The 15,208-nt window shown below is 55.9% G+C and overlaps 1 protein-coding gene across 5 annotated transcripts; it reads right to left on the reverse strand.

The window, feature by feature from the left end:
* Positions 1-3,302: 3,302 nt before the first annotated feature.
* On the reverse strand, positions 3,303-14,759 carry LOC120392700 (zinc finger protein 777-like). 5 transcript variants are annotated; one of them, XM_039517450.1, is made up of 8 exons: positions 14,463-14,585; positions 13,276-13,671; positions 12,708-12,834; positions 12,022-12,135; positions 8,106-8,234; positions 7,857-7,988; positions 7,080-7,193; positions 3,305-6,581 (listed from the first exon to the last, which is right to left on the reverse strand). In XM_039517450.1, exons 2-8 carry the CDS (start codon positions 13,636-13,638, stop codon positions 5,560-5,562), a joined length of 2,001 nt encoding a protein of 666 aa, XP_039373384.1. In that variant the 5' UTR covers positions 13,639-13,671; positions 14,463-14,585; the 3' UTR covers positions 3,305-5,559. The 5 variants fall into 5 exon arrangements, with proteins under 5 accessions (XP_039373385.1, XP_039373384.1, XP_039373381.1 ...); XM_039517447.1 differs by lacking the exon at positions 14,463-14,585 and adding an exon at positions 14,081-14,202; XM_039517448.1 differs by lacking the exon at positions 14,463-14,585 and adding an exon at positions 14,736-14,759 and having other exon boundaries at positions 3,306-6,581.
* Positions 14,760-15,208: the final 449 nt, after the last annotated feature.

Raw genomic sequence — 15,208 nt, forward strand, 5'->3', positions numbered from 1 at the left:
GAGACCTCCCTTCGCCTAGGGGATTAGGTTTCGTCCTTAGATACCTCCTGTATAGCTCCAATGAAGAGGAGCGTCCGCACCTCTTGCAAGAGGAATCGCTCGTGAGAGGGGTCCCTAAGAGGGACGAGGATGGGTAGGCTTTTTTTCCCATTGTGGTTAGAAGGACCGCAATTTTGGCTCCTTTGGGGTCCTGATTGACGCCTACGACCGCGTAAGTGACGCCTGCTGGCAAAGTCCTGTCTTTGTCTAGTCGAAGGGTAAGAGCGATGAGGCTGGGGACGGAAAGGTCGGCGCTGAAGCACCGGCGTGTGCATGCCGAGAGAGAGCGCAAAGTGACCCTGCTGCCCTTTAGGCTTTGCAGCCTAGGGCCAGTTTTTTTCAGAGAACAGGCCTTTGCCATTGAAGGGCAAGTCCTGTATAGTGTGCAGCAGCTGCGAGGGAAGGCTCGATAACTGGAGTCATGAAATGCGCCTCGTGGCAACACCCGAGGCCAGAGTCGTGGCAGCGGAGTCAGCTGCATCCAACGAGGCCTGGAGGGAAGCCCTCGCCAGCTTCTTCCTTTGTTCCAGGGCATCGAACTCTTGACGGGAGTTCTGAAGAACCGACTCTGTAAATTTGCCCACCGCCACCCATAGTAGCGGCTAAGCAGGGCTTGCTAGTTTGCTACACAAAGTTGCAGGGCTCCCGCCGAGTACATCTTACGGCCCAGTAAGACCATTCGCCTAGCCTCCTTGGATGTAGGGGCTGGTGCCTGCTGGCCATGGCGTTCCGTCCCATTGAGGGACTGGACGACAAGGGAGCGGGGGGGGGATGTACATATAGGTACTCGCACCCCCTGAAGGATATAATGTACTTGCATTTCGATCAGAGGAGGGCCCAAGGAGTATGTTCCTGCCCCCGCCTCATCTGGGGAGGAGGAAGAAGAAAGACCAGGTACAAGCGGGTCCTGTGGGGCTCGCGCTCCTGGACGACCTCCTGATCCGGTGGGATCTGGGAGCCCGGTGGCTGAACCGGGGCTTGCTCTGTACCGGTCGGAGGGGGACGGCTAATTGTCGCCTCTGGCACCCAGAGCTCCGATGGAACAGAGCGAGATGGGACCACCGGTATGCCTCTGGCGTGGTAGTACGCCCAAGGTGACTAGAATGACCACTGATAGGTCTCCTGGAAGACTCTGGAGAGCACATCGGAAAACCGAGTACTGCGCATATGAAGTGTCCGCACGGGGCAACACTGATGCGTGGCTGGATGGCCCTGGAGGAGCTGAAAGCCCTTGGTAGAGTCTCCCTCTCTAACTGACGTCGCTCGACGCGGCACCGGGGATTGGTACCGGGAGACATACCGGTACCGAGAACGGGACCTGCCACCGGAGCTGTGCCGGGCGGTCGACCGAGAGCGCGAGGCTCGATGATCAGGAGTGGCTACGGGAGTCCTGGTGCCTGGGGCGGTGCTGGGAGCTGGATCGGTGCTGAGTGTACCAGGCCGGCGAACGGGACGCTGACCGGTGCCGCGAGTACTACTGCTACCGAAATGGAGAACGGTGTCGAGACTGTGAGCAGCGTCGGGACCTTGATCGGTGACGGGACCGAGAACGTCTGCGGGACCGTGATCGTGAACGGTGCCGCTCTGTGGTGCTGACGCCGGGTGGCGTGAGCAAGACAGGCTCGCCGATAGACAATATAACCCGCACCGGCGGTGCCAGGGGTTAAAGCCGCGCAGGCTCTGCCCTTGCCATCAACTCCCTCGCTGTGGAAATGTTTCCGGCGTGGAGGGAATAGTGAGCTCGACCATAGCTCGCACCGGGGAGCGTTCAGGTTCTGGACTCGACGGCTCTTGCGTGGCCGGAGTCTACGGTGCTGATACTGTCGGTGCCGCAGCAGGTACCGGTGCCGGGCAGTGCGACGTAGTAGAGCGCTCGGGCTGCGGAGCAGGCATCTCGGACGCAGCTTAATAGCGAGCTCAACCACGGTCCGTACCGGGGAGCTTTCCAGCACCGGACTCGATGGCTCTTGCCTGGCCGGAGTTAACGGTGCGGATATTGTCGGTGCCGCGGCAGACATCGGTGCCGGGCGATCCGACTGAGCATAGCGCTCGGCCGCGGAGCAGATGGCTCGGACGCAGCTTCATAGCGAGCTCGACCACGGTCCGTACAGGGGAGCTTTCCAGCACCGGACTCGACGGCTCTTGCCTGGCCGGAGTTAATGGTGCGGATATTGTCGGTGCCACGGCGGACATCGGTGCCGGGCGATCCGACTGAGCATAGCGCTCGGCTGCGGAGCAGGCGGCTCGGACGCAGCAAGGATATTGTGCCTCGTCATCCTCCAGGAGAGGGATCCATGCTGAGTGGAAGCCAGCGACGGCCTGTGCCGAGAGGCCTTGGCAGTACCGGCGATCCGGTACCGAGGGAGCGCTCCTTGAAGACTAACCAGCGCTCGGCGCCGAGAGCAGAGGAGCAAGAGCTGCCTCCCTCAGGAGCTGTTTGAGACGAAAGTCCCGCTCCCCTTTGTTCTCGGATTAAAGGCCTCACAAATGCGTCACTTATCTGTGAGGTGAGATCCCTCGAGGCACTTAGGAGAGGATCTCTTATCGGCATCGGCTTGTGGCCGGCCGAGCATTATAAAACCCTGTGGACCGGGCATTGGACCCGGCACCGGGTGAGGGGAAGGGGATAAACCCCGAACCCCTGTGAAATAAATACACTATACTATACTACAAACAAATAAAGTTAACTACAACTATAAACATCTGAACTATATACTTAACGAGAGAACTACGAGTAGCTAGGGAAGTGGAGGTCAGCTAAGCCGCGCTCCACTGCTCCAACGACCGACACGGGCGGTAAGAAGGAACTGAGGGGCGGATGGGTCGGCAGGGGTATATATCCTTCGCCATAGCAGCGCCACTCCAGGGGGCGCCCAGCTGACCCACCGAGTGTTGCTAGGGTAAAAATCTTCCGACGAACATGCATGCGGCGCGCACACACCTAACTGGAATGCATAGGAGCAATCACTTGAAGAAGAAGAAACACTTCCTTTTGTTTGTTTTAAACCTGCTGCCTATTCATGTCATTGGGTGACCCCTAGTTCTTGTGTTATGTCAGAGAGCTTTCCATTTTCTCCACACCAATCAAGATTTCATAGGCCTCCATCATGTCCCCGCTTAGCAGTCTCTTGTCCAAGCTGGAAAGTCCCCCCGTCTTTTTAATCTCTCCTCCTAGGGAAGCTGTTCCATGATAATCATTGTAGTTGCCCTTTTCTGTACCTTTTCCAACTCCAATATAACTTTTCTGAGCTGGGGCGAGCAGGGCTGCACCCAGTATTCAAGATGTGGGCGTATCATGGCTTTATATAGTAAAAGGGGAGGGGCTTGGTTTGCCAGACTGATCAGCAAAGCCAATGCTGACAAACTATGTGAAAAGGCTAATTAGGGCGCTTATATTGACTCCTTAAGTGAGGAAGACAAGAAGTGTTTGTTAAGCCAGCTGAAAAAGTAAAGTACACGGATTTGATTCTTACATCTCTACAACAACAACTTTTGGAGTCCATCAACCTCCACAGAGCTTTTACCGATGCCTGGCTTATAAAACCCCGACAGCTGAGTGGAGTGAGGCACTACCAGCAATGGGGCTGCCATGTGACCAGGGCAGAATAGAGAATTTGAACAGACTGGAATAACATACGATGAACCAATACAGATTTGATTTCAACTTCTTCAGCATCATCACTAATGGTTCAACCCAATTTTTGTGCTATGTTTCCTGGGATGAAAGAAGTAGGAATTCATCTTGATATCTAGTCCCAGTAGCTATTGAGCCCCCAGAGAATAAAATATGGCTGCATGGAGACAAACCCATCTGGCTCATCTTCACTCTACAGATTTCGGAATCTCTCTCTGAACAAGCCCTTTCATCTCCAATGAGATATTACCCCAGGAGCTGGCTGAAATCTACCCTCCCTTTGATCAGAAACCTCTCTCAGTCAAGGCAACAGGACAAGTGCATTGCTGCCTGTGCCTGCCTGCTGAGCTCATGAACTGTAATGGTCAGAGATCGCACTAGCACAGAAGTATACTGAAGGTGAACCCTGGCTCCCAGGGCCCGGGAGCAGAACACTAGCAGCCCCTCCTGGCAGGAGGTCGCTGGGACCCAGCAGCGCAGGTGGTGCCTGATGGGGACGGGGCCAGGGCCAAGGCAGGGCGGGTGGCTGCGCAGCAGGGCCGGAGCCTGTTCCTGGCACCTTCAGGGGCGGGGGAATCCAGTCAGTACCAGGGCAGCAAGGGGAACCGGGGGCTGCAGGGCTGTATCCGGGGCCAGGGCAGCTCCCTCATTCTGTCTCCCCAAATCTACCCCTGCCCTCACCAGCCAACGCCGCCTCCCCGGAACTCACACCTGGGCCAGGAAACCAGAAATGAGAGACAGGCTGCCTGCTGCGCTGCATCCTAATGCCTCCTCCCCGCCAGAGCGCTCTTGTGGCGCGGGGTCCCGCGGGCTAATTGCTTTGTAAAGGAACGTTTCCCTTGCCCAGAGGCTGCCTCTGCCTTTCCCTTAGCAGCTCCCTGTTCTTCCATCAGGGTGACCAGGTACACCCAAGGCACCTGCTCCTGCCCCTTCCTTGTTTTATGAACCTCCAGCCTGGCCCCTTTTGTCGCATCTCTACACAGCCCTGCTCTTTGCTATCGTCAGTCATCTTCCCTCCTCTACGTCTCTCCTTTCCTCTTGCCCCACCCCCACCCTGGCGGCTTTTACCACACACAGCCCTGGCAGCACACATGGGCTAGGACCCTGCACCGGCAAACTAGCACCTGGCTTCACAGCGCGTGAGTAACACAGTGATAGCAGAGCCCTCCCCTCTCAGCCCAGCCCTGCCGCCGAAGGTGGAGCCCCAGGTTCCCAGGTGATTAACAATTTTAAATCAAGATGGGGCTATTTTGTAAAAAAAAAAAAAAGAAGTGTTGCTCTATTTCAGCCGAAGTCACGTGGTGTGTGTTATACAGGCAGTCAGACCAGGTGACCCCAATGTGCCCACCCGGCTTTGGAATCTGTTTAAATACTGACACATATTAACTGCTAAACACAGGAGTCACTTATCCGCTGCTGCAAGCCACCCGCCACGCTCCATCCATTTGTATTGTCCCATTAAAACCGGAGCTTTTCACTTCAATATTCATTTGCTGCCAGTTCATGCTCCTGCGATCGTGACGTCCTGCTGCAGTGCAGTCACTTTATTGTAACCTCTTATCCAGGAACAAATCTGCCTGGATTGTCACGCCTGGGTTTACCATCGGCACTGACGCACCAGGGCTTGGCCTTTATTGCCTTCGCAGGATAAGGTGAAATCAACAGACACCCTAGTCTCCCAGGTGAATTGGCCGTAGCTCATTAAAAATCAAAGACCAATCCTCCCCTTGGCTACACCTGCGCAGCCCCCCAGCTTGGCTGGCTTTGAGCGTGGGCAGGCCAGAGGCAGCTATTCACACTGGAAGCCGTTGAGCCATTCAGCGTCTCCCTCCTGCAGATTGCCCCGCTGACCCCTCAGTGTTTCTGCAGACCGGCTCTCTCGCCTGTTATGATTTCTTCTTCCTGTGGCTGCGTTTGTGCTTGAGGAGGTGCTGCCTGCGGATGTAGGTGTTCCCGCACTCGCTGCATTGATAGGGCCTCTCTCTCTTCGTGTGGACTTTCTGGTGGTCCGTAAGGTGGTGGTGCCGGTTGAAGGTTTTGTGACACTGGGCACACTGGTAGGGCCGCTCCCCGGTGTGGATCCTCTGGTGCCGGATGAGGTCAGAGGGACAGGTGAAGGTCTTGCTGCAGTATGGACACAGTATGAGTGACCCCTTGCTGCGGTCGGCATGCATCCTTTTGTGCACGACGAGGCAACTACTCTTAGAGAAGTGCTCCATGCACTCCCTGCACGTGTACGTCCTTTGCACAGGAGGCGGCTGGAATTTGCTCAGACTCGATTTGTGACCCAGCCTCGTGAGCCGTTTGGTGATACCGCTGGAACTGTCTTCTGTCTGGCTTCGGGGCTGGGACTCAGGGGGAGCCGCTTGGCCTGAACGTTCCTGAGGAGCAGAGAGCGTGCAGGCCCCCGCAGCTGTCTGGTGTCGCAGATGCAGCAGAAATTTCTGCTTGGCTCTGAAACTTTCCCCACAGCGTGTGCACTCGTACAGCAGCTCGTCTGCGTGGCCCTTCTGGTGGATGATGAGATTTATCTTCAGCCTGAAGCTCTTCCCACACACTGTACACTCAAACAGTCTCTCTCGAGTGCTCTTTCTCTGGTGGTGGATCAGGGGCACATCCTGGTGAGCGGAGGTCACTGTCCTGCTCTCTGCGTGGCTTCTCTGCTGTGTTACTGAGCTGCATGCAACCTCCTGGGCTGTTACTTCCCCAGGATCCTGGAAATCCTCCTCTTCAAATCCTCCCAACATCGTCCCCGGCACCTGCAGGTTTTCAGAAAGTTCCTCCCCAGGGTCCTGGACACGCTCCCAGGATCCCAGGACAGCTTCCTCTTTTGCTCTCTCCAGCGACATCCCTGGCACATCCTCCACTTGCTGCACCTCGGTTTTGATCACAATCCCCTCATCATCAGCTGGAAATTAAACAGAATCCAGAGATTACTCACTCCATCGGTTTGGCATGAAGGAAACCTAAAGGGCTGGACTTTCCTGATTCCTAAGCTCAGGGGCTGGGTCCCGTCTGAGGCCAGCACGCTGGCATGATGCTAGGCCGTGGCTGTTCAGAAAGAGGCAGACATCTCCCACCTCAGTGTTTACAGAGCTTAGGAAATGACCAACTATGGGCAGAGTAAAATTGACCTCTGGGCTTTAAGTGATGCACAGGCCTCACGCTGGGTCACTGCCCCGGGTGAGTCGCTCCAACAGGCTCTCCTGTTGGGTAACCCCCTTCCAAAGTGGCCTCAGGTGACTCTCGTAGAAGACAGGCTTTGGCGTCACCCTTGAGTTATCCCGTTATGCTTCTCTGAGGTGTCGTCATGGAGAGCCTGACGTTAACAGTGTGGGACATGGAGGCTGGTTTGACTGGTCAGTGATTTAACAAAGTCACTTGACAGTTCCTCTCTGGCTGAGACCTGAAGTGATGAGTTTCAACCCCACATGAACTGTAAGAGCCACGTTCCAAAGCTCTCTCATTGCAGACAGGGAACGACGCTGCTGGCAGACTCTGCCCCGGCTGCCCCAGAGAACTAAAACAGGAAACAATGGGCACGTTTGAGTGCAGCGCTGGAATAGCAGCTGGCTGGTTTTATTTAGCTGATTTCAGTCGTTTCTAGTTCTGAACAACCTCAAAGCTAGGCTGAAAGAGTAGCCAGCCCCCTACCATCAGACACGATCACTGGAGTTACACAAGGGAGGAATGGGACCAAATGCACTCCATTCAGCCCTGTGTGATTAGAGCACCTGGTGGGGGAGGGGGATATAATGAACATACCAGTATCAGGGGGTAACCGTGTTAGTCTGTATCCACAGAAACGAGGAGTCCAGTGGCACCTTAAAGACTAACAGATTTATTTGGGCATAAAAAACCCACTTCTTCAGATGCACTTAAGGTATCACCGAACATACCAGCTGTTCCTTCTCTGAAGCAGAAACAGCCAGTGATCGCACACGCCATGGCATTTCTTACTCTTCACAACCCTTTCTGGTGGGCAAAGGGATTTACAGTCATTTCTCTACCCCTTGGGACCATCTGCGTCACATAAAGGCCCGTCCTGAAATCTTCAGGCAGAGAGACAGGCCTGGGAACATCACGCTGTCACCTAAGCAGCTTAGTGCTGCCGGGGGCCAAGGCACCTAATGAGGTGGCTTAAGAGTTACAACAAAACACAAACGCTGGTTGCTCCAAATACCTTCGTCAGAGGGAAGAGGAGGAGACCGGCTCTGCTTCACTGACTCCTCCGAACACTCGGAGGAAGGACGGGTGATGGGAGGGATTAACTGCCTGCAGTTGGTTAGGACTGATAGGAAGCCATGAGGAACATCTGCCATGAAGAGATGACAAGTGCTGGTTACCACTGGCTTACATACAGCAAGCAGGCACCTGTAAAGACAGGATTTACTGCTCTTGCCGTTTCTGGCTGGGTTAGTCTGTTACTCACCTGGGCTGCAGTGTGGTGGGTCTGTTGGGATTTTACTTTCTTCCAAGGCACCTTGATCCTGCACATGTGGCTCCTCCTCCTGTTTGATCTTTGACAGAGCGTCACTTGTCAACCTGGGGGATTCCGGGCCTGAGAAAGAGAATTACGTCGTTTTACAGATAGCCACCGATTTAAAAGCAGCACCTTGGGTTTGTGCTGGCCATCCACGCAGGGCGCGGGGATTTCATCCTCACTAATGTTTGCAAAGCACTTTGAGCTCCATGGGAAGACGGGTTTGGAAAGCAAGTCACTAGTTACTCATGGGGGGGATATACTTCATCAGTTACGGGTGGTGTCACAGCCTAGTGAAAAGCACCAGTGCCATTTTCACTAGGTCATCACACCACAGCGAAAATCCAATCCCATCAACACAACGTCACTGTGTGACAGCCCTCAATCCCTGAGACTAAGAATCCCTGGGTTCTCAGCCTGAGGCTCACGAATTGGTCGCAGTCACTTCGCCTCTAATCAGAGAACCTAGGTAGCAGCGTTTGTTCGGCCTGCACATGCGCTCTCCCTCCCTCGTGGCCTGCCTGGAGGCCATCTAGTGCTGCGTGGGCAAACCACCCTCTGTTCCTTCTCTACTGCAGAGCCCCTTGTCGAGAACTCCGAAGTCAGGGGGAGGAGGGTGGGTGGAGGAACACCCATAGGGTCATACATCTCAAAAAACCATCGTTACTGCACAAGGTGAGTAACGTCCTCTTCTTCTTTGAGTAGCATCCCTATGGGTGCTCCACCGCAGTGACTTTCCAGCGGTATCCCCCATGGCGGGTGGGGCTTCGGGGTGGAGTCTGTTACTGGTGATGGTGCTGAGGAACTGAAGAGTCCCGAGTAATCGCGTAGTGTTCCGTGAAAGCATGGGCAGAGGTTGCTGTCCTGCAGATTTCTGAGATGAGGATGTCTTTAAGAAACGCGACCAAGGTAGAAACGGCTCTTGCGGCTTCCTGACGGGGCAGCAGGTTACGCACATGGTAGCAGCGGTTAGTGCAACCGGAGACCCATCTCGAGAGTCTTTGAGCTGATCTTTCTGCGAATGAAAGGAAGAGTTTAGGAGACTTCCTAAAGTCCTTAGTCCTGACCAAATAAAATGCTAGGGCTCTCCTAACAGCCAGCACATGCAGTCTTGCCTCTCTCTAGTCACAGTGTGGTTTTGGAAAACAGGCGGGGAAGTGAATTAGTTGGTTCATATGAAAGGACGAGGTTACCTTGGGTAGGAGCGTGGGACGTGGCCTCAGGGTGACTTTGTCCTTAACAAAGACCGTGAACAGCGGCTGTGCCAACAACACTGCTATTTCCACATCTGCCGTGCTGAGGTAATGGCCACAAGGAATGCTGTCTTCACGGACCGGTGTAGGAGGGAGCAAGTGGCCATGGGTTCAAAGGGTGTTCTAGTTAGTTTTCAGAACCAAGCTGAGGTCCCATGTTGGAGTGGGTGATCCGACCTGTGGGAAGAGGTTTCTCACACTCCTGAGGAATCTGCCTGTTGCTGGATGGGCGAATACTGAGTGTCCGTCCACCTGATGGTGAAAAGTTGCTATACCCACTAGATGTACGTTAACTGCGAGCTGAGAGAGAGACCAGACCTTCTGAGACCTAGAACAGAATCTAGGATCAAAGGGAGGGAGGAAGATGTGGGAGCCACGTTTGGAATTGCACCAACTTTGGAAGCTGTGCCCGGGTGCCCAGATAGGCCACTCTAAGAATGCCACACTCAGGGCAGACTGCAAGGAACAGGGCCCGCACTCCTCCAGAACTGGTGGTTTATTCTATAATAGAGTCACCAAACCAATATCAAACGAGCTTTTGTAGCACCACATTAGTTAACAAGAAGCCAAACACGGTCCCCTTTAAGCATTCCAGTCCTTGGCTGCTATGTAGGCAAACAGGTTTAATCTAATCTGCCTAATCGGCCTCCTTTGGGGGGGCACGAAACATTTTTTGTCTGCCCTATTGCAGGTTGATGCAATAGAGGCGCGTCTGCCAGATGGCCTAAAAGCACCTCACTGACTGGGAGGGCAATTCTGGAAGAGGAAGAGGTTTGCAGTACGTTCAGCAACTTGTGGTGTGAGTCTTTCACTTCCTTGAAGGGAGTTTGCAGAGCCTCGGCCACCCTCTTGGAAAAGCTTAAAATCATCAGCTAATGATGGAGGAGGGGACATCACCACCTCATCAGGTGAGGAGGAGATGTTCATCGGTGGAGTGGTTTTCACCTCTAGTCTGGCCTCCTGTTGCTTGAAAGTTTCTTCCCAAGCCTCTGGGGCTCTGGATACAGAGTCCAGAGGGGATCATCTGGTGCACTCTCAGTGGGAGATTCTAGATCCCCAAGAGGTGTGGGGTCTGTAGGCTGCCCGTGGATCCCGGCAAGGCCACTGAAGGGGAAGGGCATGTGTGGCACTACCTCCGGGTGACCATCCCAGGAAGATTGGGGATCTCAGCGTGGATGCAGCTGTGTAGGTCTCAGATGTTAAAACAGAGGGTTGTGACGTAAGACCAGAGACAAGCGATCCTCCTGGTCACTGTCTGACTCCCCCCGGAGTAGGGTGGGGCTGATAAGGGCGCTGGAGGTGAACGCCCCGGTGCCGATGGTGGTTCTGGGGACCGAGATGGGCTCGGTGCTGGAGCTGGGTACCAAGTAGTGGGGACTCTCGGGACCTTATGGTTGTGGAGGAACCAGAGAAGCAGAACTCTGGTGATATGACTGTGGTCGATGCTGTCAGGGACTGTTGTTGATGCTGACTCGGTACCGGCAGCCTTTTATGTGCGGCTCATTCCGACAGGAGCTGCTTTGAAGTGCTCCATGCCAAGGATCTTTTTGTTGGCACCAATTTTGTAGAGACGGTACCGACAGTGGTGCCCGTTCCCCAGCCTGGGCCCCATGGGTCCCCAGGCATTACGTGGGTCCCTAGGCATATGGAGCTCTTGGTGCCACTCCTTGCAGTCACTGGTGCCAAAGTGACCGAACACACCAGGGATCCCCTTTGGCTGATCAACAGCTTGGTTTGAGGGCTTGCAGCCCTTTTCTCTAGAGACTTTAGAGGCAGCCAGCCGACTTTCTCTGCAATTCTCCCTCTCTGGAGATTGAAGGCTCTGGAGACGACCTTCATCCTGGAGTGGATTCGGGACCAGGGTCAGCACCCTCCACGGGGAGAAGTTTCAAGTTTTGCTGCCGGTTCTTTTGGGATCTAGCCTTCAGCTGCTGGCAGAAGCTGCACTTCTGCGGAATACGTGCCTCTCCGAGAGACGCGGGACACAACAAGAGTGTCCATCCATCCCTGGCATTGCCTCCCTGCAGGAGAGGCGCCTTTTAAAACAGGGCGGGAAACGGTCATGCCCCTACTTAGGCGCCAACTTTATGGGTGCTCTGGGGCTGGAGCACCCACGGAAAAAAATAGTGGGTGCTCAGCACCCCCTGGCAGTCACCACCATCAGCTCCTTCCCTTCCCCCCAGCACCTCCTGTCTGCCGAGGATCAGCTGTTCAGCGGTGACAAGGGGGAGGAGCGGGGGCAGGAAGAGGCAGAGGAAGGCAGGGGGTGGAATGGAAAAGGCCTAGGGGCAGGGGTGGAGTGGGGACAGGGCCTGGGGCGGAGCGGGGATCGAGCACCCTCGGGAAAGGGGCTCTCTAGGCACTACAAATGCTAACGGAAATGCTAAGAACTGAAAACGACTTGTTCCGTTCCCGGGCCAAGGGCGACTGAGAAGGAGCAGCGGGCGGTTCGCCTGCGCAGCGCTGGATGACCTCGAGGCAGCCCACGAGGGGGAGAGGCCGCATGTGCAGGCCGAACAGACACTGCTACTGAGAGTCTCCAATCAGAGGCCCAGACACAGCTACAGTGCAGCACCCAGAGGGACGCTAACTGAAGAAGCAGCAGCACTCACCTGTGCAAGGCTCCACAGGGATTTCTACTCTCTCTGAGTCCTGCTGATCCCGGATACATGGCTCTTCCCCTTGTTCAATCCGGGCTAAGATGTCAGGCTTGGAAATGGCATAATCTATTTCAAAGAAAAGAATGAGAGCCGGGAACACGACATTACAAAGAATTGCAGGTTTTCCAAAGAGCACAGAATGGCGGGAGCACGGCTCTTTTGAAAATCTGGCCCCGGGGGTGGGGGCTGAGCATTCGAAAATGTGGCTCTTAATCGATCTGGGTCTCAATTCCCATCCATAAATAGGCGACGCTACTGCCCTGCCTTACGGGGGTCTGTGAGGATGAGGCACGTGGGTGCTACCTACAGTGACAGAGCGTGGATCAGAACCAAGAGAAGTCAGAAATGGACATCATCAGATTTCTGCAAAGACGACTCGGGCCGGAGCAGATAAATGCAATTATTATCCAGCGGGAGAAAGCAGAGGACATGGAGAGCTCAAGCCACCACTGGGTAACTTTCACTCTCTGTTCCTATGGGAAGATGCACAGAGTTGTAGCTCTCGAAGATTTTCTGAAAGTTCAAATGCTGACCTAGCAAAATGCAACGTAAGTGGAGGATAACTCCGAGCTGGATTGCAGCCCACGAACTGCACACAACTTACCGCTTCTAACGAAGGAGGGAAAACGGATCCTTACCCAGCGAGATCAAAGTCTCATAATTCCCCTTCATCACATTCTTGTAAAGCTCCTTCTGCCATTCCTCTAAGCTCCCCCACTCCTGCTCGTTGAAATACACTGAGACATCATCGAACGTCACCGGCACCTGGAATCACACGCATTGCGTGCTCAGCGCCTGCTGCTTTTGTACCATCCTGTTAACAGCTCCTTACATCTTTTATTAGTTATGAGACAAGGAGCACAAACAACCCCCAGCCCCACTCTCACCACACACAGTCACTAGCCCCTCTGGACAAGGCAAGGCAGCCTTACTTCAGTCCCTGTACCTTAAAAGGATTTCAGGACCTCCCCGCCTCCAGGGGACCCCTGCACTGGTTAAACCTTCATCCCTCTGCAGGCTGCTGACAAACCTCATTGTGTACGTGCTGGGGCCACATACATCACAATTTGCAGCTATAGTGCCGTGGCTCATGGGGCATCCCCAAGTGGTCCCAAGATTTCACAGCATGGTGGATGAACAAGACCATCTGATCATTCTATATTATATTTTGCTCGCATCCCTCGGCACGAGCTGGGACACAGTTACCTGGGGGACCAGCCCTTTAGTGCCTGGGGGGAGTCTCAGGATCCAGAAGTTCCTGTTCTTCAGCAGGTTCTCCACGTTCTCCAGCCTCCTCTGCAGCAGATTATTCTCCTGGATCAGAGTCTCCAGCACGGCCCACTTACTCTCCAGCTGGTTCCCAAACTCCACCACTGTCCTCTCACAGTCTATTAATTTCTTCTCAGTCGTCCCCGTTCTCCCCTCCAGGTTCAGCCACCGTGTGGTGTGAGCCTCCACCTTCCTCTCCAGGGCTTGGATTGAAGTCATTACAGCCAGGGAAATCGCTGCTGTGCCCAGCTGAGTTTCTCTCACACTTTGTTCCGGGACGGCAAGGGGTTGGAAAGGCATCACACCCTGTTGCTCCGAGTCTGGTTCCACAACCTGTTTGCAAGGACAGCAAGTGAAAACTGAGCCAGAGATAGAACCAGAAACTAGCTGCAGAGGGAAAATTATGGTGACCAGATGTCCCAATTTTATAGGGACAGTCCTGATATTCAGGGCTTTTTCTTACATAGGCACCTGTTACCCCACCACCACCTGTCCCGATTTTTCACACTTTCTATCTGGTCACCCTAGGCACAATACAGAGCTGCTCCCACTCTCCATGCTGCTGAGCACTTCCCAGGTTTCAAAGTTTGCTCGCACTCCCAGTGTGGCAGGCACAGATCTCCTGATATTTTCATCATAGGCTTCAGGTAGGATCGCGGACCTTAGCCCGTGAAATCTAGCACGACACAGGGCGGGGCCTGACTACAAGACTCAAGAGGGTTATTATGGCCCCATTCGTTACCTGCAGTTCTATTAAGTGGGTGGCCGCATTTTTAGATCCCGGCCTTGGCAGCAACCAGGGTCCAGGCAGAGTCAGAACCAGGGCCGGCTCCAGACCCCAGCACGCCAAGCGCATGCTTGGGATGGCATGCCGCGGGGGGCGCTCTGCCAGTCGCCGGGAGGGCGGCGGGCGGCTCCGGGGGACCTCCCGCAGGCGTGCCTGAGGAGGGTCCGCCGGTCTGCGGATGCTCCCCCGGAGCCGCGGGACCAGCGGACCATCTGCAGACACGTCTGCGGGAGGTCCCCCGGAGCCGCGGGACCGGCGACCGGCAGAGCGCCCCCCGCGGGGGGCCGCCCTGCTTGGGACAGCGACATCGCTAGCGCCGCCCCTGTTCAGAACCCACCTTCCAACTCCCGTGGGCACAACCCGCCCCGCGGTGCCACGCGGGAGCCGGGCAGTGCCGGCCCGGGAGAGACGCCTTGGTGGGCCCGTAAGAGCCCTGAGCGCCCCCGCTGGCCTGGCCGGCCCCGAGGAGCCCCCCGACAGCCGGCGGCGAGCGGGCGGGTCGGTGTTCAGCCGTCCCGGGGCAGCCCCGCGGCCCGGCTCCCGGGGCCCAGGCCGGGCGGGGCGGGGAGAAGCTGCCGGGGCCCGAGGCTCCCCGCCCGCCGGGCCTCACCTGGGCAGCGGCCCGCTCGGCCATGGCCCCGGGGAGGCGGGCGGGGCTTCTCCAGCGGGCCCGGCCCGGCCGAGCTCCGCTCCCGCTCCCGCCCGGGCTGGGCAGGGTCCCGGCGCCGCCTCGCCACGGGCCGGGGCAGCACACGGCTCCCCACGGGAATGGGCGGCCTGGGGTGTGCACTGGGCATGCGCAAGAACCGAGCATGCTCAGTAACATCTGAGGAAGCCACTCCCCGTCCCCCTGCCCGTCCTAGCCCTGGGCGTCTGCCGGCTGCTTTGTACAGGGGGGTGAGCAGGGGCCGGAAGTTGACTTGGGGGGGGGGTCAAGCAGCTGGAGGCAGGGTTAGGACAGGGGCTGGGGGGAGGAGGGAGAGGGAGTTAAGCCCAGGGGTCAGGGGCTGCCAGAGGGTAAAGCCCCAGCACAGGCAGGGGCAGGGGGGTGACAATTACCCCAGGGCCGAGCCCCCAGGGTTT

The sequence above is a fragment of the Mauremys reevesii genome, unplaced genomic scaffold (genome assembly GCF_016161935.1).
Source record: "Mauremys reevesii isolate NIE-2019 unplaced genomic scaffold, ASM1616193v1 Contig11, whole genome shotgun sequence".
In the NCBI taxonomy this organism is placed as follows: domain Eukaryota; kingdom Metazoa; phylum Chordata; order Testudines; family Geoemydidae; genus Mauremys; species Mauremys reevesii.

Coding starts and splice junctions, on each gene's coding strand:
- LOC120392700 (XM_039517447.1), bottom strand. CDS start 14,194: ATGCGCTTGGCGTGCTGGGGTCTGGAGCCGGCCCTGGTTCTGACTCTG. Junction 12,835..13,275: donor CTAAAGGGCTGGTCCCCCAG/GTAACTGTGTCC, acceptor GTGTGATTCCAG/GTGCCGGTGACGTTCGATGA. Junction 12,136..12,707: donor TGAGACTTTGATCTCGCTGG/GTAAGGATCCGT, acceptor TCTTTGAAATAG/ATTATGCCATTTCCAAGCCT.